This window comes from Cricetulus griseus, chromosome 4 (genome assembly GCF_003668045.3).
Source record: "Cricetulus griseus strain 17A/GY chromosome 4, alternate assembly CriGri-PICRH-1.0, whole genome shotgun sequence".
Lineage (NCBI taxonomy): Eukaryota > Metazoa > Chordata > Mammalia > Rodentia > Cricetidae > Cricetulus > Cricetulus griseus.
The window spans coordinates 230,688,618-230,712,822 of record NC_048597.1 but is presented as its reverse complement, the minus strand read 5'-3'; the positions used below and the strand labels follow the sequence as shown (position 1 = coordinate 230,712,822).

The 24,205-nt window shown below is 43.7% G+C and overlaps 2 protein-coding genes across 3 annotated transcripts in view; one reads left to right on the top strand and one right to left on the bottom strand.

Annotated features, from left to right (window-relative positions):
* The window catches only part of Fyco1 (FYVE and coiled-coil domain autophagy adaptor 1), a 72,339-nt gene extending 60,716 nt beyond the window's left edge, over positions 1 to 11,623 (top strand). Inside the window, exons 16-19 of one of the 2 annotated variants that reach the window (XM_027415532.2) lie at positions 1,544 to 1,754; positions 4,722 to 4,831; positions 7,412 to 7,492; positions 8,636 to 11,623. In XM_027415532.2, coding sequence (XP_027271333.1) covers positions 1,544 to 1,754; positions 4,722 to 4,831; positions 7,412 to 7,487 — 397 coding nt within the window. In that variant the 3' untranslated portion in view covers positions 7,488 to 7,492; positions 8,636 to 11,623. Of the gene's footprint in view, positions 1 to 1,543; positions 1,755 to 4,721; positions 4,832 to 7,411 lie in introns of both variants that reach the window. The other variant, XM_027415531.2, reaches the window with a different exon arrangement.
* A 3,050-nt stretch (positions 11,624 to 14,673) lies between these two features.
* Ccr9 (C-C motif chemokine receptor 9) lies at positions 14,674 to 23,128 on the bottom strand. The gene is made up of 2 exons (XM_035444246.1): positions 22,934 to 23,128; positions 14,674 to 16,687 (listed from the first exon to the last, which is right to left on the bottom strand). The coding sequence occupies exons 1-2, from the start codon at positions 23,126 to 23,128 to the stop codon at positions 15,599 to 15,601; spliced, it is 1,284 nt and encodes a 427-aa protein (XP_035300137.1). The 3' UTR covers positions 14,674 to 15,598.
* Between the last annotated feature and the right edge of the window lie 1,077 nt (positions 23,129 to 24,205).

Sequence of the window (24,205 nt, the reverse complement as noted above, 5' to 3'; positions counted from 1 at the left end):
AATGGGTAATGATTAAAGACACAGGCACATACAGGAGTAAGTAAAGCAAAAGCGGGCTTTATTGAAAAAAAGTTAGCAAAAAGTGAGAAAATTTAAAGAAAGTAGGAATAGTTTCTAAGAAAGAAAAAAAAATTGGACTGTTTTCTGGGACAGGACCTGTAAGCAGAGAACTACGACAAAGACTGAGGTGATTTCTATTGACATGGGCTAATTCTCTGAGCTTATCAGAGGCCAAGCCAATTGAAGAATCCCATACTCTGCATATTTTCCTCACCCAACTGAGGAGATAATTGTGTGCTCTTCAAGTGCTGCTCAGACAGGGGACTAATCACATTTAGAAGTTTCCTGTTCATCTCCGACTAGCTTTGTTAGCTGTTGGTCCTGGCTGTCTGCTGGTTCCTAGTCCTCTAGTTGTTGATTTTACAGGTGTTGCTGATCTCAGAACTTGGTGGAGTCTGATAGAAGTTCATTAAACTCTTCTCTTTGTTCTTACTTGTGTTTGGCCAGTTTGTAGGGCTTGTTTCATTTTGCTAGGTTTTTTTTAGGCAGTGCTTAGAATTGAACTCAGAGTTTCGTGCATAATAGACAGGTTCTTTACCACTGAGGTACATCTCAGCCCCACCTGCTTGTGGTACACTTGTTTGTGGAGAAGTAACCCTGAAGATTTTGGAGCTGAGGGGAGGCCTTTTTTCATGGTTGAAGAACTGAGCCAAGGTATTCAGTTCCATTTGGATGCCTTGTTGCCATAATCCTGGGTTAAACTTGCTGCCTATGAGTGACTGAGAAAAAAGGAAATCTACTCATCTGGTCAGCACCTGGGATTAGTGGCAGCAAGGATTCCCACCCAGTCAAGTTCATCCTCTGATGTCATCTCATGAAGTACTTGTGGCTCAGCCTCAGACTGTCACAGCACTGTCCCCCTGCAAAGTGGATCCAAGGATGCTTGCTTATAGGAAGAGGTCAGAGGCCTCCCCTCAGCTCTACAGTCTTCAGTGTTATCACAATGGCCATGTGAGGAAAACATGGTTGTTCCCATTGTACAGATTTGGAAAACAAAACTCAAGACAACTGTGAAATCTGACCCTGGTTTGCTCAGGTTTGACTTTTCAACCCCTCCACCCCCTCTCACATCTTCAGAGAGACTGTGGGAGATGTGTCTAATTGGGTGAAAGGAGAAAGCAGAACATAAAGGGAAAAAGACAGTGGCTGAACTATGGACCAGTCTCACAGGTGTGATAGGACTAAATCATCCCAATCAAATCCTACCCATAAGAGACTCAGAGCAAATCAGGCTGTCCCCATAGTTTCCCTGGGCTTTCAACTCCATGTGGGCAAGGACTTCCTGTATCTTTCACAGCTGTGACTCACGGTCAACAAGTATGTGGTAAGCACTCAAACCAAAGCTTTTGTCTGAGCTGAGCATCTCATAAATAAGTTATTCTGGGGTGCCCATGCTTAACCTACCAACAATCTCAAATCTCCAGTTACCTCAAAACTTCAGACAATCTACTGAACCAGGTTTCTCTTTGCATTTTTATTTTAGGATCAAATTGCCCCTCACAGTGGAGGAGATCACCAGCTTTGGGGAGGGTAACAGGGAGCTGTTTGTGAGGTCCAGTACCTACAGCATGATCCCCATCACCGTAGCCGAGCCTGGCCTCACTATCAGTTGGGTCTTCTCCTCTGACCCCAAGAGCATCTCCTTCAGTGTGGTCTTCCAAGAGACAGAAGACACACCTCTCGACCAGTGCAAGGTAGGTCAGGCTCCCTACCAGGGTTCTTAACACACTCCAGGTGCCTAAGCAGAGCTTCCCCAGAGCAGGCAAAGCACCTAAGACTTGATTACCTTGGGGAAACAAGACCCAGAAGTCAAGTTCAGGAGAACTGTCTTCACATGGCTAAAGGTTACTTCTGTGCCTCACATGTTCCATTTGGCTTTGGGACAGAGTTGTAGGTAAATCTCAGAGACATGCAAGAGATGAGATTCTCACAGAGCTCTGCAGAGCAGAATGGGATACCTTGGGAGGTATGGGCTCCATCTCCAGTTATTCCATTTGAATGTTCATATGTCACCTAAAAGACAACAGCAAAGATGGCCCCGGGTATGACTTGGGCAGTTGAGCTTTATACTATCCAAGCTATTCTAGATGAAAAATGTTGGCAGTGCAGAACTGCAGTTCTCTACCATGCAGCTGTACACTAGAAACACAGGAAGAGACTTTAAACCCAAATCCTTAGGCCAAAGCCCAGGCCACTGAATCAGGATATCCGGAATACAATGCAGACAACCCTCAGCAACTCCACTGAGAAGCCCAAATTGAGTAGTTTAGAGCCATAGAAGGATGGGTAGAATACAAGGGCTGACTAAAGCTCGTAGAGTGCGAATTCACTGTAGGGTGAGAAAAGAGGCTTCCCATGCCCAACATCTGAATTCCCATGTTCGTAAGGCAGAGGGGAATGATGACGTGTAGATATGTGAATTGTATTCGAATTCTGAGAGAAAGGAATGGTTAAAAACCTGTCAGACACATTAGGTTGGAACAAAAAGTGGCTTTTAGGCAGTTAATGTCCTAGGTAGTCAGCTGGCAGAGGCTTTTTTGCTGTACCTGGATATAAATCAATCATGGGTATTCAAGAGGCTGTTTGGTGCTTATTTTCAGCAACTTTCATTTCTCTATGTTTAGCACCAGTAGGCCAGACGAAGTATCAGCAGTTGAAATCCTTTACTGTCAGAGTCCTCCTGCAAAGCCTCAGGTACTAGGCTCTTAGCTCTGTAAGCATCTCTGAGCTATGGGTTTCTCCCTTGCTCTGTAATCTACCCACCAATCCTCAGGACAGATGGAGCTTAGGGACCTGGTTCAGCCAGCCTTGTCTGAGACTTACAGGGTGTCCTTCCTGGATTTAATGACCACCCCTGTCTTTTCCCACAGTGAACATGGGGCAGGGGGGTGGGAGGAGAGACAGAAAAAACCCGTGTCTGAGATATTTAGCTGTCCCTCTGCCCTTCCAGACCAAGGTCACCAGTCGGCTATAAAGGATGCTATTTTCTCTGCCTGTGGTCCCCTGAAAAGTCATGAACCTAGACAGCCTGTTTCTAGGTCCAAATCTTTAGTACCTATTCAGGGAACTTCTCACATATACTTGACCAGCCAACAGATTGTTACATACATGTCTCATAACAACACATAGGATCCTTGCTGGATCCTAAGACAACTAATAGTTGAGCTCTTGCTGTATCCCACATTCTATAGAGTCTACTGGGGACAAAAAGATATAGGATGATACCCAAGCCTGTCCTTGAAGCATTCTAAATACAAACAGAGAGAGAGACCTGAGAAAATAAACACCTATGAATACCGCTAGAAATCACAATATGGGTAGGTAGGCATTATAGGTACAACTGCAAAGGGACTCCTATGCCTACAGTGAAGGCCACACTGAGTGAGACCTTGTCATTGCTGGGTAAGAGGGGTAGATAAAAACAGTCACTTCTAGCCGGGTGGTGGTGGCACATGACTTTAATCCCAGCACTTGGGAGACAGAGGCAGGCAGATCTATGTGAGTTCAAGGCCAGCCTGGTCTACAGAGTGAGTGCCAGGACAGGGTCCAAAACTACACAGAGAAACCCTGTCTCAAACACACACACACACACACACACACACACACACAAAAGCCCAGTCACTTCTGATGATGTCATTTGCTATATTAGGAGTTCAAAGTGGTCTATAGAGCTGCTGGTCTATATAACCCTTTATTTGTAGGCTTTGCTAAGTGGACAGTATAAGGCACAGGGGGAGACATGCCCCTCTAAGATGGAAGAGAGAAGGAAAGAAACAATTAGAATACTGGTCATCTATCTCTTCCTGTGACATCTTCAGTTTTGTTTTGTTTCATTTTATTTATTATTGGGGGGGTGGGTGCATTAATGGCATGTACATGGAGACCAGAGGATACCTATATAAAGTCAGTCCCCTCCTTTGACCTTTTTACATGGTTTCCAAATTGTCAGACATGCAAGACAAGCTCTTCTACCTACTGAGCCATTTTGCTAGCACATGTAACTTCAGTTTTAAGTTTAGGCCTATGCTTTAGCTGATAATTAGGTAGAAGACCTTGCCCCTGATGAAGATGAGGTTGACCATCCAAGGACTAGCCCTGGTTCATACCCTGTATGCCCAGATTTGCCCTTAGGAGATAAATTTGTAATTCTGAGAGAATAAACAGGAAGCTAAGAACCTGACTTAGAAAAACCACATGGACCATCCAGGACCCATCCAAAAGAAGGACCTGTGGTGATGCCCTGTGAGAGGCCATGGGTGGATCCAGGGCTGTCTTTCCTGAAGAAGATGAGCCCAGGAGCTTCACAGAGCCTGAATGTCATCATCTGGAAAGAAGACTCGGTGTCCTAAGGATAGGACTAGGGACCTGCATGAGGCAACTGGTTAAATGGACATTTGTAATGTCCTCCTAAAAGCATGGAAGTTCCCCCAAGTGATGGAACAGCTTGGCACTAGTGTGGTCAGGGATGCTGGGGACTGGTTCATGATTCTGGAAGAAATACATACCCACCATCTCCCCACACTGAGTGGGATGGGTGACACCCCAACCCTGCTGGGGCTAAGTTTTAGTCTCAGCCCTATATAGCTATGACCCCATTAAGCTTACCTAGAGGACTCACAGGCCTTCAGCTTCTGTGATACCTTCTTTTTGTTCTTCCACAGGTCCTCATTCCCACCACCCGATGCAATTCCCACAAGGAGAGTATCCGGGGCCAGCTAAAGGTTCGAACCCCTGGCATCTACTTGCTTATATTTGACAACACCTTTTCCAGGTAGGTACCTTAGTCTTAGTTAATCATGGCATTGCATGGGTCCATATGTGTCCATGCATCATCATTGCTCCTATTCTCTAGCACTGAGGCAGACACTCAGAATCAGGACTTGGTTGTCAAATTTTTGTTAGCAATTCTATTATTTAGACTTCTTTGCTGTTTTCATCATTCATGGTAGATTTTATAAAGTGTGTCTGTCAGTTACTTTCCTGTTGCTGGGATAAAATACCATGATTAAAGGCAACTAAAGGAAGAAGGAGTTTAATTGGACTTTTAGTTTCAGAGGAAGAGTTCATAATGGCAGCAGGCAGCCAGGGCAGGAAGTTGACAAATCACATCTTTATTCACAGGCAGGGAACAGAGAGCAAACTAGAAGTATAGGTTAAGGCTATAAATTCCCAAAGCTCACCCCCAGTGACAGACTTCTTTCAGCAAAGCTTCACCTCCTGGAGTTCTGCAACCTCCCTAAACATCACCACCAAACTGGGACCAAGTATGTGTTCAAATGTGTGAGCTTATGGGGTCCTTTCTCATTCAAACTGCAGCAGTAGGCCAACACTTACTTATAGGGTCTTACCATATAGTAACCACTGAACTCTGCCATGCAGCTTCCTCCTTTTCTATAGGGCTAAGGGTAGAATAGTGACACTCCGGGTCATTTGACTAATTGGGGAGCCAGACTGGAACCAGGCACCCTTCTCCAGGCTAGACTCACCCCAGTTGTGCTCACCTCTCTCAGGTTGATTCCCACTGCCAGGCCATGAAAGGACCTTGAGAAATCCAGAGGAAAGGCCAAGAGTGTGTGAGTGAAAAAGAAAGAAATGAGACAAAAAAGGACAAAACCTCTAGGTTATGTGTAGTTGGGTTTGTTGTTGTTGTTTTGTTCTTTTATTCTTTGGGGGCCTGCCACCCAGCTCCCAAATAAATACCAAGAGACTTATTTTTACTTATGAATGCCCAGCCATAGCTTGGCTTGTTTCTAGATACCTTTTTTAATTTAAATTAATCCCATTTATCTTTTACTATGTTTTTTTTTTTGCATCTGGACTTTTTACCTTTTTTTATTCTATATAACTTTCTTTCCTTCTTACTCTTTGTTTGGCTGTATAGCTGGGTGGCTGTGTAGCCCCTGGCATCTTCCTCTCCTTCTTTTCTCACTCCCCCCTCTTCTCTTCTTCTATTTATTCTCTCTGCATGCCAGCTCCACCTATTTCTCTCTCCTGCCTAGTTATTGGCCATTCAGCTGTTTACTGGACCAATCAAGTGTTTTAGGCAGGCAAAGTAACACTGCTTTACAGAGTTAAACAAATGCAACATAAGAGAATGCAATACATCTTTGCATAGCTAAATATTCCACAGCATAAGTGAATGTAACACATTTTAAACTAATATTCCACAACAATCATGTTGTATGTCTCAGGAGCAGCCTTGCCCTCTTGAGCGCCCCAGTTACTTCAGGCAGTACTGAAGGTCAGCTGAGGGCTCAAGGGGGTCTGATCGCAGGAGTAATCGGCATGAGAATATAAAAAAATAATGGTGAGCAGGTAGCTAGAAAAGGAACAGGACAGAACAGGTGTGCAGACAGCATCTGTCATGTGCACAGGTCGATACATCTATCCCTAGGGAAGACTTCTGGCTTCCAGATAGCTTCTTCACTGGGGCTCTTTCTTGAAATAGACCTGCCTTAGATATGACTATCTCCTTTCATCACAGCCATTTGGCTTTTAGCAGAGTAATTTCGGAGGATACTCTAGGCAAAGGTGTTACCATACCCTACCTCATCAGCTCCTTAGGCCTAGGGACAGGGTTATCTACCACCCAAGAGGCTAGAACCTTCCCACTTGTCCTGTGTTTCCCTGGGTAATAGAACTCTGCCTCAATCTGTAGGACTTTAGAGTATGCTCAGCCTTTCCAGGGAGTTCTCTGTGGAGTCCCCATCTGGGTGAGCAGCAATAGGGGGCAGAGTTGGAAGAGGGTCAGTGTCTGTGTAGCCCAGCCTTGTTCTTCTGGCTGCAGCTCTACTTAACCATTTGTTTTTCTGTAATGACCCCAAGAAGTATCAGTGCCTCACTGAGCCTGGCTGTGGGTCCAGAGAGGTGTGATAAGGGCTGAATGCAACCTCTAGCAGGCTCCTGGAAAACCTGGGTTAGTGTAATGCTCTGGAGAGTAATCTCTGTCTATGGCACAAATGTCCAGTGGGTGTGACATACATTCTGGTTTCTACAATGACCTCCTGTGTCACCTAATCCATCTCCCCATGCAATGCTGACCACTGGCACGTCATAGCACAGAGTGAGGACAAAGACTTACAGACCCACTTTTCACTAGGAAGCCATGATGACAGTACTTGAACCTTCTGAAGGGAGAGAACTTTACTAGACTAGACAGGCTGAAGATGGGGATAGGGAACCAAGGAACACTAAAATGGTCCATGAGTTGCCCAGTTCCCAAAAGCTGTTTCTATGGAGACTGGCTTTACACCCAGCCAAGTCCAAGCAGTGACATGCAGCCACAACAGCAGCTGCCTCCCTTGGTCTTCACTAAAAGTAACTCCTTCATTTTCCATTTTTGTTTCTTCAGATTTATCTCCAAAAAAGTGTTTTACCACCTGACTGTTGACCGGCCTGTGATCTACGATGGAAGCGATTTCCCATAGCATCAGTAACTGAACTTTTGATAGCTCATCATCATCCAAGGAAACACTACTACTCCTCACTCATCTCATTAAACACATATACCCATACTCAGGACCAGATATGAGACTCACCTGTCTTCTTACCCAAAGGGATACCTTGCCAAATGTTTATACTCTAGGGACACCATTTGCCTCACCTGAGGTCACAATTGGTAACAGTCTGCTGTGCTATTATTCAAGCCAAGATTCACTCCTTGGGTAATTCCAGGAGAAGAAGACCATAGGGCATCATGAGAGAGATGCCCCTATCCCTTAGTTTATCCATAAGTAGGGGCTGCTTCTTCCACTCAGCAATTTTGGGGAGGCCTGAGCTGTGCTGTCCTTCTGAGCCTTTGTCTCTTGAGGGCCTTTGTTCATCCTGGCCGCTCAGCAGCTCTAAGTACACACACGCACACGCACGCACGCATGTGTACACACATGTATGCATGCATGCACGCACACACACTCACAAACCAACCAGAGGTCTAGGAAAGGACAGCCACTTCCTGTAGGCTTCAGCTCTGCATACAGATGACAGGAGTAGAAATACAGGCCAAGTTCCCTACGGTGACCTCAGGTTGGCCTCAGAGCTCATGTGTCAGTTCCTAACCCATCTTTGTTTATAAACACCAGAATTTCTGCCTCACCCGTAGGCAGTTTATTAGTGAGTAGAGCCAGTTAAGAACCACTTTCAATACCTGGAAACTTTCTAAAAGTCTTTGGTAATGTGAGAAGCAACTAACAGAAGAGCAGGGCATAACTTCCTTTTGGCCTCCGTTTGCCAGTCACTCCCTCTCCATTTGCCTACGTCCTGCTCATCAGCTCATATCTGATACTGCAGGCAGCTTACTGTTTCCTTTCTAGGACAAATAGTTTAGATAGCTTCCTGTCACCAATTTAACTTTGTTGGCGACTTTTTTTTAATGTGAAGCCAGTATGTGCAGTTGAGTCTTTGAAGACTGATGTGGCTCCCTATAGGTCTGTATGTGGCCTGAGATTGCTGAAGACCAAATCATCTTACCTTTGAACCTTCTACCCTCTTGCAAATGGAATACTGAAGCCCCTAGTTCATTAGGCCAACAATATCCAGTACCAGCTAGGATCTCATTTTTATTACTTGACTTTTCCAGAATATGTTGGAGACACTGGCCAAGCTTATGGCCTTCTGCTGGCATCACTGTCACCATCTACATCAAGAGCCACCACTCACTGAGTTGCTGGAAGGGGCCTGAATTCTTCCATCTGAGTTCATCCTGAACCTCTGTCACTTACCAGGAGGCCCATGTGGCTCTTATGAAGCCAACTCAGAACTGAGGTGAGAGGCTTCAGTGCTGACTGCCTAGTGCTTTGGTAGGCTCTTACCAACTCTTTGTCTTTGATGGTATATTTATTTTTGTGCTGTATTAAATATCAGTTCACTGGCCATGCTGCAGTTCATGCTCCTGAGCACTAGGCTACTAGAGAGCATTTAGCCCTGTGTAAGTGTGCCTTTCACGTGTAGCTTTATTATTTTAAGTAGTTCCCAATTTTAATGAGGTTTAGTCATTAGAGTAACTTTTTCAAAAATGCAAATGACAATTGAGGAATCACTGAGGAAGATGGTGGCCCAGTTGGACTTAATTACACTAAAAATCGTAAGGAGACATCCTTGAGATCCTGGGTCATTCTTTTTCTGGAGGGCAGCTCCTCCTCTAATGACTCAGCTCCCTCATAGCAGCCATAGTAGTGTTGTCAGCTGCCTGTTTTCCAGTGCCACTGAAGCCTCTACTAGACTTCACCCAAGAAATAAACCAGCCACGCATACAGGGGGAAGCATGTCTGACACGGAGTGACCCTCCATGTCCCAGTGGACTTGGAGAGCATTGCTGAGATAAGCACCCTGGATTCCAGCTAGCCCTGAACCAAGAAGGCAAAGGGATTCTCAAGCAAGCAGAAATCTAGAACTGAAAATTTCCATATGGTTTGGGAAGTAGAAATGAAGAGCCATATATTATTAAAGAAGATGTTGTTTCTGAACAGCTTCAGTTGTCCCCCAGGTATCAAGCCACTCCTGACTCCAAAAGAAATCTTTCAGATATTGTTTGATGTTCATGGGGTTTTGTTTTTAAACTCAGACTCAGTGGTTCTACCTGTGAGAATTCTTTATACTGAGAAAACATTCTTGGCTCAGAGGTTTTGGAAAAGGAGGCAGAGAGGAGCCATCTTTGGTGCTCAGAACCAGGGAATGCAACACAAAGACCATCGAGTGCTGCTCATATTTACGAAAGCAAACACTACTTGATAGAATCTTAGCACAATTTCCTCATCTGCTTAATTTCTTCCAACAAAACAGGAAAGCTAATTCAAAATTTCCTTTTCCCTCTCAAGCACTTTTGAAATTTCCAGAGACCTCTCTGATCAGGGGGTGTTTTTAGAGCCTTTTGATGTGTGTTTAATCTAGATGGCCTGCTTTTAGTGACTACAGTGACACTGAGCCTCTGTGGGGAGGAGTGCACTTTAATTCTTTAATCCTCACCTTGCGTGGCCTTATGAGATACTGGGTCAGGAAACCCATTTCATTCTTATCTGCCAAAGAGATACTCAGAAGCACATCAAACACCAGCACTTCATCTACACAAAAGGATGAGACTTTGGTATCACTGAATATACTCCTTTAACAGTGTCTGCTATGCCATTTGGAAATGTTTTTTAACCTCAGGTTTAAATAAAGCAAACACTATGGATTTGGAGTAACATTGTCTTTCATTCCTCTGACAAGAATAAATCATAAAATGAGTGACAGAACTGAATGACGACCCAGCAGGAAGCAGCACATTCCCCAAGGGCCCTGCAGAAGAGAGTGTTACTTAAGTAGCAGATGTGTTCTGGCATTTGATACTCAAGCCTGCAGTTCCTTCCACCTGCCCTCCTCTGCCATTCATATGGCTCCAGCTCCTCTCTAATGGCATCAGAGTGCTCAAAGAGCAAACTTTAACCTGCCAAATGAAGTGAAAAGGGTCCTGGATACCTCTAAGCTCACTGTCAGTAAGCATGCGGCACTGATGCCTTGCAGAGAAAAAACAGCACTCCCACCAGTGTGTGTGCTCAGCAGCAAGGAGGCTAGAGACGTGATGAGAGAGTGAGAGCTGCTCATCCTGCACTGTTCCAGAACTGGTGCTCAGTACCTTAACCCTCGAGATGACCAGAGACCCTATCCTTTGAGTACATGCCTCAGTGAACACCCCCAAGCATGTTCCCCTCCCCTAGATTTCCTCATGGTTGCTGCTTCTGTAATTCACATTTTCTGTTACTCTGTGGTTCTCCCTTGAAGGCAAGGAACCACATCTGTCACACTCATCTTTATTATCTCCCACCATATGAAGCAATAAGCTCAAAAAGAGGGTGCAAAAAAAAAAACAACAAAAAAAAAACACTGCACCAATGAAGATCCTAGTCAGTCTAAGGACTAACCTTAGGTTAGCAAAGGGGTTTTCAACAATCACACTGGGCAACCATCTCTGCTGAACACAACTCTTGAAGAAAGGCTGTGGGCAGAGTTGTGGGATGAATGAGCATGGCGTTGTCACTTTGTTGTTGAAGGGTGTGTGTGTGGGGTGGTCTCACTGTGTAACCAAGGTTGGCCTCAAACTCCCAAATGCTGGGCTGTAGTTGTATACCACCATGCTTGACTTCGCTGAAGACTCTTAGCACTGGCGATGCCTTCAGATCACACCTCTAGTTGTAGTGACTGGGTGTAGTGGATCTAAGTGCCTCAAATGAAACAGCAGAGTGATTTCTTGACTAATACAGCAGTGACTTGGACTCTGGGGTGGGGACTCGAACATGGACTGCCCAAGACACCCATGTTATATCTGGGGTGTTCAGGATGGAATGATCGTCCCACCCATGTATGGCTGAGTAACTGCCGTAGCCCCAGTCTTGCCTATTAAATTATTCAGTAGTTGTCTTTCTGTGCTTGGTTCTTTTCTGTTGTCACAGTGTCCTCCAGATGCATCCAAGTTACCATAACTTGTTGGAGCTCACTCTTTATTTCATTATGTAAATTTACCACACTTTCTGTTGAATGTGTACCTTAGTGATTATGAACCCTGCTTCAATAAACACAGAAGGGAAGATAACTCTTTCAAGTGGTAATTTCAACTCCTTTGTATATATATCTAGTTAGGCCATTAGAGCTAAAATGTTAATCAGCATATGGGACTAAAAAGATGATTCCATGGTCAAAAGGACTTACTGCTCTTCCAGAGGACACAGGTTTGATTCCCAACACCAAAATGATGGTCACAACTATCTACAAACCTAACTCCAGAGAATCTGATGTCCTCTTCTGACCCCCATGAACATCATAGTCACACAGAGAGCACCTACATACTTGCAGATAATCACATCCTTAAATACATTTTTATATTTTTTCTTAAATCAATGTAAAAATCAGTATTTCTGTGTGTAGTGGCGTATGCCTTTAATCCCTTTACTCTGGAGGCAGAGGCAGAGGCAGAGGCAGGTAGGTCTCCATAAATTTAAGGCCAGCTAGGACTACATCATGAGAACGTGTCTTTTAAAAAATTAGTATTTTATATGAAAATAATGAATTACCTGAAAAAAAATCAAGAAAGTATTTTTACACTAATTACCCAACAAAAGAGACTAGTAATAAAAGTTAACAAAACAGATAAAAGCTCTCACAAGGGCTGGAGAGATGGGTCAGAGGTTAAGAGCACTGGCTGCCTGCTCTTCCAGAGATCCTGAGTTCAATTCCCAGCAACTACATGGTGGCTCACAACCATCTGTAATAAGCTCTGGTGCCCCCTCCTGGCCTGCAGGCATACATGCAGGCAAAACACTTACGTAATAAATAATTTTTTTAAAAAAAGCTCTCACAATAAAAAAATATTAATGAAAGAAATTGAAGAGAGCACAAGTAAATGAGCATGGCATGTTCCTAAACTGGAAGGATGACTATTATTGAAATGTTGATGCTACCCAAAGTAAACAGTAGTGTTAATGTGATTCCCATCCCAGTGTCAGTGGCTCCTTAGAAACAGAAAGGGGTCTAAATGTATATGGAACTGCAAAAGAGTGCATGCATCCCCAGCAGATACATATCCACAAGATACAGAACAAAGCTGGTGTCATCATACTATCCAAAGCCCACTCCACGCCAGGCCCGCTGTGCCTGTCTGCAGACCCCGCTGCTTAGGAAGCTGGCTGAAGGATCACTTGCGTCCAGGAGTTTGGGAACAACTTAAACATAGCAAGACATCCTCTCCTGACCAAAACACAACCAAAAGTACAAGAAATAGTAACCAACCAGCATGGTACTAATGAAAAACATATAGATGCAATGGTACAGAGTAGACACCCTAGAAATACAAACCACTGCATTTACAGCCAAATGGTTTTCAACAAAATTTGTTCTGAACTGTAAACTGTGTATACAAATTGAGGAAAGGACAGTTCTTCAATAAATAGTTCTGGGAAACCTGGATGGTGGCCTGTGGGAGAAGGGAAACTTCTGCTGCCTGGGGGACCAGCCTTCAGCAATGCTGGGCTCATAGGGAATCCACAGAGTCTGGTACTGCAACTTTTTTTTTTTTTTCCTTTTAATCTGAGAGGGTAAGGGAAAAAGACACATGCACTCTCTTGATGGTTTCCTTTAGACCTTTTTGTTATTCTTCTTTTGCATTCTCTATTCTTTATTTTTCTGGTGATTTCTTTCTCTCATTTTTAATGTTTTCCTTCTAACTCTTATCTTTTTTCTTTCCCTTACAGCTCTTACAACCCAGCAAAACCTTTTTTAAAAAAAAAGACAGTATGAAGCTGGGGTAGATGTAGAGGTGGGAATGGATCCGGGAGGAGCTGGAGGGGTGGAGATGTTGTGATCAAAATAAGTTGTATGAAAATCCCAAAGAATTTTTTTTTAAAAAAATCAGGAAACATGACCATAATGTTGTGTTGCTTAACCCACTTTCCATAAGAGGTTCTTCCCTTTGACTAGACTGACCCTCCCATTCAAGCCTCAGGTGACCACAGCCCCAGCCTTTGACTGTAGCTGCATGAGAGACCCCAAGCTAGATCCATGCAAGTGAGTCCTTTCCAGATCCCTTACCTACAAAACACTGAGCAAAGGAAAGGGGCTGTCGTTTATGCTACTAAATTAAATGCAACAGTAATGAAGACTCCTAGCATAGTTTTTTCTACATGTTCTTTCCACAGCCTCATGTCTCATTTGTATACACCTTAACCAACCACAATCTTCTTTGACTATGCATCAGTGCAGTTGGTTTGATTGCATTAATAATAAACTCTGAGTCACCAGTGTTTGGTGCATTAAGGAAAGAAATCAAAGCACTTCCCCTTGGTGTTATTTAACCAAGAGCAGGCTCAAATTTGAATTCTCTACTTTGTTCTATCTTTGTCTTCCCTCCTGTCTCTGTTATATAAGTCTGAATCTGTGCCTACCATCTCCCTCTGTGTGTGTGTGTGTGTGTGTGTGTGTGTGTGTGTGTGTGTGTGTGTGTGTGTGTGTTAATGTGTGTGTTGTGTCTGTCCCCAATAAAGGATTTTGCTCTGTGTTTATTGAACAGCAACACAGAAAGCACCATCTAGGGAAGTAATGAAGAATACAGAAAATTTTAACAGTTTTATAAGGGATTAATCATAGACTCCCAACTGACCCAGCAAACATCATTGTTTAACCATCCATATGTTTGAGAATTTATGGTGAATATTCATTTAATAAGGTTTCTTTCAACCTCTATTTTTGTTGTTTTCAGGAAATGATTATTATTGCAAGCATGCAAACATACATGCATTACTCAGGTGAGGGGCATAGACGAATACATGATTTGAGATTATAGCTCTGCATTATATTGTAAAACTTGGTTACATAGGCAATCCAAAACAAGTGAAGGTTTACCACAACAGTCTTACTCTTTACAATTACTGTCTGATATTTAATTGCTCACAATTATATTAAGAAAGGGCAAAACAAAAGGCAAGTGATGAACATTTTAAAATATACATTATAAAGCACTTTTCCAGGATATGCAGTGATTTTTTTCCAATGTGAGAAATTCGACAGTTAAAAACATAGGTGGAAAGTGAATTATGTTACATATTTTTCTTAATAACTCAAAAGTTGAAATTTTGTAAGCTGTTGGCACTACAGAGTAAGTAAAGGGGAGGTAGCAGGGAGGCAGACACCCTTTTTGAAGCCTCAGAAGGAAAGGACATGTCGCTGACGGTGAGAAGATGAGTGAACCTGCAGCCTCTCCCCTGAAGAAGACTCAACGGAGCTCATGCTAGGTCCCCACCATCCAAATATATGGTCAGGGTTAGTCTGTGAGAGTCACTTTACCACACAAAGGAACAGGCTAGATCCCTTCCTAGATCGAGCCTTCAGCTAGGTTTGGGCATGGCATCTCCAGCCAGACACAGAAGTGGGCTGGGAGCAACAGACTCCAGTTGATGTGCTGTACATGGGCTGACCAACCCTTCTTACAAATGGCTCCAAAGGAAAATGGTTGTCCTTGGCCCAGATGAGACCAAGGATATCAAAAGGGCATTCAATCTCAGATTGTTTGGGTGTATACTAGATTTAAAAATCTATAAGTAATGAGATGTACGAAGTCTTCCCATTAGTGGGACTAAAGAGAAAAAGTCCCAAGGTGGGAAATGTCACTAAGCGGCCAGTGCTCTGTCACCTCTGGAGAATAGTAGCCTCAGATCTGAAGTAGCAGAAACGTGGACACTGAAGAGACTCAACGCCTCCAGAACCCACCTGCACTGATGGTTAGCATGTGCATGGCTGGGGCGTCCCCACCGCTGCTCAAGTATCCTCCTCAGAATTGCAGTTACTGCAACCAAAAACCAGCTGGTGTCCTTCTGGTGTGGTCAGTTTTGAAAACTTTGGCATATCCTGACTATCATGACAAAGCTGTTTAGGCTCATCCTAGTTTGTTTATTTTGTTTTGCTTTTTCTCATTTCCTTTTTGTTTGCTTTCTCTTTAGTCTTATCAGCGGGGAGACTATATTGTGTCTATAGATCTCATTATTTCCAAAAGAATCATCTGCCTCAGTGAGAACTTCTTTCAGTGGGAGAGGGCCCCTGAAGTTGTCTCCAGTAACATGGAAGAAAGCTTCAAGCTACCTTCTCTCCTTGTGAATGAAACCCACTGGGCCTGGCTAATGCATCCCAAATTCTTCAGGGTCTTCATGAGATCCCTGCGGAATCTCTCACCCACAAAAACATAGAGAACTGGATTCAGGCAACTGTGGAAGAATGCAATGGTCTGAGTGACCTGGAAGCAGATGTCAATATTGGTGGAAATAGCACAGTTGGAGATAAACATGGTGTAGGCATCAACAGCCTGCACTATAAGAATGCAGTTGTAGGGGAACTGAGACATAATGAAGACAGTAAGGACAGTGATGGTCACCTTTAGGGCTTTATGCTTGGAGGACTTCTTGGCCTGCACCAGGGTATGAATGATGATGGTGTAGCAGAAGGCCATGACCATGAATGGGAGGAAAAACCCCAAGGTGACCTTCAGGATCAAGACAGCTGATTTCAGCTTGGCATTCTTATCCTTAGGGTAGACCATGGTACAGATGGCCATGTCAGATTCCCCACTGATCTGGCTGTACAGGATTTCTGGGGTACAGAGCACAGCTGCCATCACCCAGATGATAATGCAAACCATCTTGCTGTACAGCAGCCTTTTCTGCCTCCAGATCTGAGCCTTCATAGCCTGTACAATGGCAATGTATCTGTCCACACTGATACACATGATGAGCAGCACACAGCTGTAGAAGTTCATCTTGTACATACTGTTCACAACCTTGCACAGGAAGGAATGGAATGTCCACTGGCTAGCAGCAGCAATAGCCCAAAAGGGAAGAGTGGCAAGAAAGAGCAGATCAGCAATTGCTAAATTCAAAAGGAACATGTCAGTCATGGTCTTCACTCTTGTGCAATACCAGTAGACCAGGATAACCAGGCTGTTTCCCAGGGTGCCCACGATGAACACAAGCCAGTACAGAGGTGGAAGGAAATGGCTCGCAAACTGCCTGACATTGTTTTTCTTACAGAAAACGGGTTTGAGGGTGAAATTCATGTAGTCTTCTGGGGAAAAAGTGAAGTCGCCGCTGTAGTCATCAAACGCATCAGGAATAAGGCTCTGTAAAGAATATAGGGTAACGTTTGAGTGCTCTGACCTGATGGTAGATAGAATTGCCAAAGCTCTGTGGTAAAGCAAAAGTAGCATATGTGCTGGAAGGAAGACTGCGTTAGGCTTTCGTTTGGTTTGAGTGTGTAAGGTTTATGATGAAGCACTGATCACCCAATGCCATGGTTTGAGGAGAGGCCTACTGTTGGTTATGTAATGGGGACTACCATGGAAGACATTAATAAGTACTCTTCAGACCCAAGTTCTTGCAATAGCAGGTTGTCATAAAAGAGAAGGATCCTAGAAGGGTGGTGGTGGCGCACACCTTCAGTCCCAGCACTCGGGAGACAGAGGCAGGCGGATCTCTGTGAGTTTGAGACCAGTCTGGTCTACAAGAGCGAGTGCCAGGACAGCCTCCAAAGCTACAGAGAAACCCTGTCTCTGAAAACCAAAGAGAGAGAGAGAGAGAGAGAGAGAGAGAGAGAGAGAGAGAGAGACAGAGAGAGAGAGGGAAACACAGAGAGACACACACACACACACAGAGAGAGAGAGAGAGAGAGAGATAGAGAGAGAGAGAGAGAGAGAGAGAGAGAGAAGGATCCTTGCCCTTGAGTCTCTCTTGCTGTCTTGACATGACTATGTATTTCTTCTTTTATGTTGCTTACTACTATATTGTGATATAACCAGAAGACATGCACCCATCCGTAAGTTGGTTGCTATGCTAACTGCTAAAGATACCAGGTAAATAAGCCTGGTTTCTACTTACATAGAACTTAACTTATTCATGAAGTATATAGAAAAGCAAAATTACCCTTGTAGTCTAGATGGCAAGTATTGTGACATGATGGGAAAGAGAACTCCGGGACCACAAACGGGCACTTTACTTGAACTATGTGAATGAATATGACATGTGACAGTCCTTTCTCCCAACTATTCAACATCTGCAAACATAAAAAGTCACCAAGAGCTCTTAAACTTACTGGAGACATGGCACCTCTGAGTTTTCTGAGAGCCCCAGAAGTCAACATACAACACAACACTTACCTGCACACATACATTTGCACATACACAGCATAACACTCTCAACGACACACATAAATGTGAGTGCTAAAGAATTTCCAAAGACCCTTGCTGAAAATATTATCAAAAATTTCAAGATAGTATTAATTCAAGTATGAGCATTCTTTTGTTTGTTTAGATTTATTTATTTATTATGTATAGTGTCCTGCCTGCATAAACACCTGCAGGCCATAAGAGGGCACCAGGTTTCATTATAAATGTCTGTGAGCCACCATGTGGCTGCTGGTAATTGAGCCCAGGACCTATGGAAGAGCAGTGCTCTTAACTCCTGAGCCATCTCTCCAGCCCCAAGTATGAACCCTGTGTGACCACAAGGGTCACACACCCAAGGCAATGGTTCTGACAGGCACACACATAGGGCACAGGCTCTTGCTCACTCTCATATGCATAAACAGGCCCACCCTCCTGTTCACATGCACATTTACACACTCATACACACAAGTACACATGCATAAACATACCTAGACATATATGCTCACATGTGTCATTGTGCTTCCTATGGGAATCACTGCTAGAGAAGGGGATGAATGGAATCTGGGCAGGCAGATAACAGTGTAGGAGGGAACGGGATCCAAAGCATGGTAGCTGTTACATTGCTGAAGCCTCCATCCCACACCCACGTGACCCCACCTCCCACCGTCCCTCTTCCGGCTCCTATTAGGCTTTATAACTTCACAGAGACTTTTAGTCACCAGTGTCTTGCCCTGAGGGACATTCTTGTATTTCTTTTGTGAGAGGACAATCTCACAACATTTCTTTTCCTTGAGACAAGTACAATCATTTTTCAAGTCATCTGTCCATATTGAACTAGACATAATTTCTGTGAGGGTTTTGTTTTGCTTTAGGTAGCTAATATTAGTAAATATGTAGGTACAGTTGGTTAGTATATGTATTTAAATATTCATTTTGAGTAATAAAATCCCCCTACTTTCTGTTAGCTGTGCTACTTTATCTGGATAACCCACATATGCTTCTGATGGCCAACCAGCCTTTCCAAACTATGCATATTGCATTTTCATTTTTGAAAGTCACAATTATCCCAAGCAGATTAACCTCTGAAAAAGTCCTATAGAGCTTTTTTTTTATTTTAATTGCATATTGGAACAATAAAAGGCTCTTGAGATATCCTTTAAATATTTCCTTAGCAATGTTTCTTTGACATATTTGAATATGGGGTAATATTTCTGTGAATGTGCGCATTCATGTATATGGGTACATATATGCTTTGTTTTATTAGATACCAGTATATACTAAATCAGCTGATAAAAATCAATAGATAATAGGAGGCTGATGCAGAATTCTGAAGCTCTCACCACAAAGTCCAACCTACTTCAACCTTGGCAGGAAATAGCAAGAGGACCTCACAGATGTCCTCTTAAGAGCTAATTGTTAGGAAAAGCTGAGCGCAAAGCTCCTCTCTCTGATATATATATATATATATATATATATATATATATATATATATATTTGTTCCAAGGTCTGAGGCACAAATTCTTAATTTAAATTTAAAGACTTCTCTCCATGCAGTCATCTGGAAGCCCAGCGTCAGAAGGACCTATCTCTGGTGCCAGAAAAGTCCTGCCAACCCTGGGCATGGATCCAGGTGAAAGTCTCGGCTCCCTGGGAAGGCCAAGCTGTCAGATGAGGGTCCTGAGTGGACTCTGAGAGAAAGAAGAGCTTTGGGGATGAAATTTAACTATGAGAGCACCTAGACCCAGAGCCAGATGGTAGAAGACTTACAGGTGGGAGAATAACATTTTGGAAGGGCATCAGTTAAACTATGAAGACGGGTAAGGATAGGGGGTAGTCCACACAGAGGTGATGTGAAACACTTGTACAGAGTTTTGTTGGTTATGCTTTTTTGTTAACTTGTTTATGTTTGTTTGTTTGTTTGTTTTGGTGCTTTAAAACAGCTTTACTAGACTCTTAAATTGTTCCAAGGCTTGGAAGCAAATAGCAAAACCCTCCACACAGGACATGGGGAAGACATTTCTCCAGGGTGCACACATTCACAAATGCGGTGTCCTAGGACAAAGACAGATATTAGTAGCAGAATGAGTAAGGGGTCAAAACAAGGACGGAAGAAGTGAAGGTACATGATAGAGGGGTCAGCTCAAGAGGTGCTCCAGTCTGTGGTGAGAAGCATGAGGGAAATGGTGCCCTGAAAGACCCACGAGTAAGCTGAGAAAGGTAGGTCCCTGAGCAAACACAGAGAAAGAGCTGAAAGCCTCCTGCGGGATGCTAGAATACAAAGAGGAACAACAAACATCCTGGGCCCCTAGGCCATCCAGATTTCCCCAGCACTCCTGAAGAGGCGCAGGAAGCCAGGGTTTTTGTTGAGCTAGTATTAAAACGCCTGCATCCCTCATTTGCTCCTCCAATTTGCTTGAGATCTTGAACCCTACATCAACCTTCCCAGTCTCAGCTTGCTGGTCAGTACGAGGGGCTAATATAGGAGGCACCAGAGTGATATGTCCTTCAGAGGTAAGATCAGGATGTCATAGCCAGTTTACACTCAGTGTGGGAACCCCAGTCTCACTGAGATCTACCTGGCTCCTGTGGTCCATCAGGACTTCTCTGACCATGGAGAGTCATTTTATCTGGGATGCCTTGCCAAGTTTGGCTATTTTCTAAAATCCCAAATGAGAAAACAAAATGATTGATATATCAGAAACCTGATCACCATCAGGCCCTCAGCCTCAGAGGCCAGGAGCCAAATTCACTACAGAGAAAATCAAGGTTGCCTCCTCACCTCACTGGGATCAAATTAACAGTATGTGCAACCATATAAATATTCCCAAACAATGCTAAGGACATATTGGTGTGTTATAAATAATTTTGCTGACAACCTAATTCAGCCACTCCATTCTGTAAGTTTTGGAAACGTACAAGGTATCTTGAAGGAAAATTTTTTAGCCCCACTGAGGAGACATGGTTTTGATTATGTACATGTAAAACCTACATTTTTCCTTTTATAGAAGAAAAATAAAAGCCCTTAGATACTGTTGTAAGGTGTTTTGAATAGATTTGATTCTATAATTAATTCATCCTATACTCTAATTACATTTTGTGGTAATTATCTTTTTTTTAAAAAAAAAATATAGATAGTGGGGGGCTGGAGAGATGGCTCAGTGCTTAAGAGCACTGGCTGCTTTTCCAGAGATCCTGAGTTCAATTCCTAGCTCCTACATGGCTGTTCACAATCTGATCCCCTCTTCTGGCCTGCAGGCATACATGCAGACACAGCACCTGTATACGTAAGAAAAGAACGGTCCACAAGAAGGATCAGAAAGATGGCTCAGTGATGAGTGTTTGCTGCTCTTGCAATGGACTCTAATTCAGGTCTCGGCACCCCACATGGCAGCTCACAACTGTCTATAACTCCAGGTCCAGGGAATCTGACACCCTCACACCAATGCACACAAAAAATAAAGTAAGTAATTTTTTTAAAATCTAGATAATGATTTGACCTGCTAAATTTGGTTCAGTTCTTCGCCTCTCAGAGAAATACCTTTGTATGCTTTTGAAAGGGCTGTGTGCTCTGTGTGCTGTTATGAACTCAGGAGAACACCCCCCCAGGACTTCTTCTTTCTTTTTTTTTGACAAATCAAATGGGTTCTCCATTGCTTTCTTTTGTGTGAGCTCCAGAACACACATGGGGCAAAGCCCATCCTAGTCAAAGAGCACAAAACCCCTCAGCTATAAATAAAATTTAAAATTTAAATTTTCTGTCTTCGAAGCATGTCACTCCCAACACTGACTCAGTGTTCACAAAGAGAATGGATGTGACCAGAGATACCCCACATAGCGATAGGCACTGCTGACAGAGACCTTACCCTAGATCACCACACAGGAAATCTGTCCCCATAGGAGATTCTTTCCCACATCACCATGCAGGGAAGATCAGAGAGCAGGTAAGTGTTTTTGAGGCACCTGAGGTCATGGCTATACTCACTATTTGTTCTGTGGGTGTCATGGTGGGTCAGATGCCAGCCAGCTTCTAGAAAGAAAGGGCAAAAATTAGGAAGAATACAGACTTACAGATCCACTCTGAGAACAAAACACCAAAGGTGGAGATTCAACATTAAGCTTGTTTGTGTTTGCAGAAAAAAATCACAAAAAAGCATTAGAATTCATGTCCCTTTTCAGACTACAACAGCATATCAGAATATTATTGAAATTGCAGAATGAAAGCAACAGTTTTGGAGTTACTGCCTAATTCTTCATCCCAATAGACCCAGGGTTTAATGCTTAATTTCTTTTAACTTAACTAGTAAAACTTACATCTGCAGATGAGGAACAACAGGGGTCCTGGGTAGTCTCCAGTCCACCCTAACTTCCTCCTGGCTCAACTTCTATAAGGTCTGGGAATGGCTCCTCTCCTCCCACCCCCACATTCTATATATTGCCTAAGCATGAGCTAGCAATACCAGGCAGAGATCCCTGAAGAAGGGTGTCCAGGCACCCAGCTGGGGAGAGAAACCCAGGCTTGTGTAACCATAGTTGGACTCCTTTGTGGAGGGGTCTGTGCCTGGACAGCACCTCCGCCCCAACCCTCCATCAGTAATATACATCTTGGTGCCAGATCCAGTGTGTTCTGCTGCCTCCTTTCCTCTGACTTTCCACCCCGCCTGTCTCAAAGTACTGTGGATTTCACTACACAAAATGAGGTGCAACCATTCTAAAACAGTTGTCGGTTTGGTGTGTGTGTGTGTGTGTGTGTGTAAGCACACATGTGTAAATACCTGTGTCTGGTAGGGCCAGAAGTCAACATTGTCTCCCTCCCTCCCTCCCCTCCCTCCTCCCTCCCTCCTCCTCCCTCCCTCCCTCCCTCCCTCCTCCCTCCCTCCCTCCCTCCCTCTCTCTCTCTCTCTCTCTCTCTCTCTTTCTTTCTTTTAATGCAAATGGGTGTTTTGCCTGCATGTATGCTTGTGCACCAGCAGGTAGTACCAGATGAGGCCAGAAGAGGGCATCAGATCCCCTGGAACTGGAGTTACTGATGTTTGTAAGCCACCATGTGGGTTCTGGAAATCAAACTCGGATCCTCTGGAAGAGCAACCACCAATACTCTTAACTGCCGAGCCATCTCTCTAGGACCCACCTCTTCTCTTTACTTTTTGTTTGTCTTTTTTATTTTGTTTCGTTATGGCAGGACCTCTCACTAAACCTGGAGCTCACTGTTTCGGCTACACTGGATGCCTCCTCAGAGCTGGGGTTACAGACATCACCACTACACTGGGCTTCTACTGATGCTGAGGATTCTAATGTGTCCTCGAGCTTGTACAACAAGTGCTTTAACAGCAGAGCCATCTCCCAGACCACTGGAGAAGTTAGGCAGCTCCGTAAAAAGTCCAACATATGCTTGCCGTACATCCAACTCTGCTACTCCTAATCACCTAAGAAAAAGGCAACACTGTGTCCCCACAGAAACTTGCACAGGACTCTCCAAACCAGCTTTGTTGGTGACAGCTAAAGGGATAGCCAAACTGCTGATGTAGTGATGGATGGGAAAGTTGCTGAACATTCACACCAAAGGGGAAGAAAAGGATCATCACCTCACACAGCAGCTCAAACTGGTCTCAGAATAATTTTATGCAGAGTAAGGAAGGTGAATCTCAAAGTATATACTGCTTGCTTTCACTTACATAAAACTCAAGATAATGCAGACTAGCCTCCAGTGGCAATTCCTGGAAAGAGGCAGTGGAGGAGAGCAAGAAGGCAGTCAGGATGCAAAGGTGATTGAGGAAGTTTGAGTGAGAGGAGAGACCTATGACTGATAGTTTCACAGGGTTAGGTAGGTGTACAAGGGCATGTTCTTCACTTTACATGTTGGTGGCTATTGTTACCAAAACTCAAAGAAGTCTCTGAATAAAGAGGAAAATAAGGTGTTTTTGTTTTTTCTTTCGGCAATCAGTCATCTCCATTATCAGCAAGCCCGCAGGAAACTGCCAGGGCTGCTTTCGTGCTCTTCCAGAAGCAACTCTCTCAAGCACCGTAGTGTCTTGTGCTGTGCTTTGGAAATGAGGGAGCCACACAAACTCACAGTTTTAAAGTATTAGAGTAGAGGGTAGGTGAGATGGTGCCATACTGTAATCCCAGCACTTGGGTAAAAGAGCAGAATTGACAGTTCCAGGCCAGCTCAGTTTAATAAACCCTGTCTAAAAAGTAAAATTCTATTACATAGGCAAATGGATAGATAAACTGAAGATAAGCAAATAAATACACACAGCCTCTGTGTCTCCTGTGTGTTTGAAATTAGATCTGAAAAACTTACCCCAAAAAATGTAGGAAAAAAAGTGTCTCTAGACATTGACCCCAAGACAGGAAGAAGGAAGCCTGGAATGGGGCTAAATCTGAGTCAGTGTGTCCTTGGCCACCATCTCACTGAATTTCAGTGTAGCTGGTAGCAGCTGGGGTAATCCTTATATTGTCCTTAAACACACTGTTTTT

Coding starts and splice junctions, on each gene's coding strand:
- Ccr9 (XM_035444246.1), bottom strand. CDS start 23,128: ATGTACGGCAAGCATATGTTGGACTTTTTACGGAGCTGCCTAACTTCT. Junction 16,688..22,933: donor CATCCAGTGTAGCCGAAACA/GTGAGCTCCAGG, acceptor TATTCTTTACAG/AGCCTTATTCCTGATGCGTT.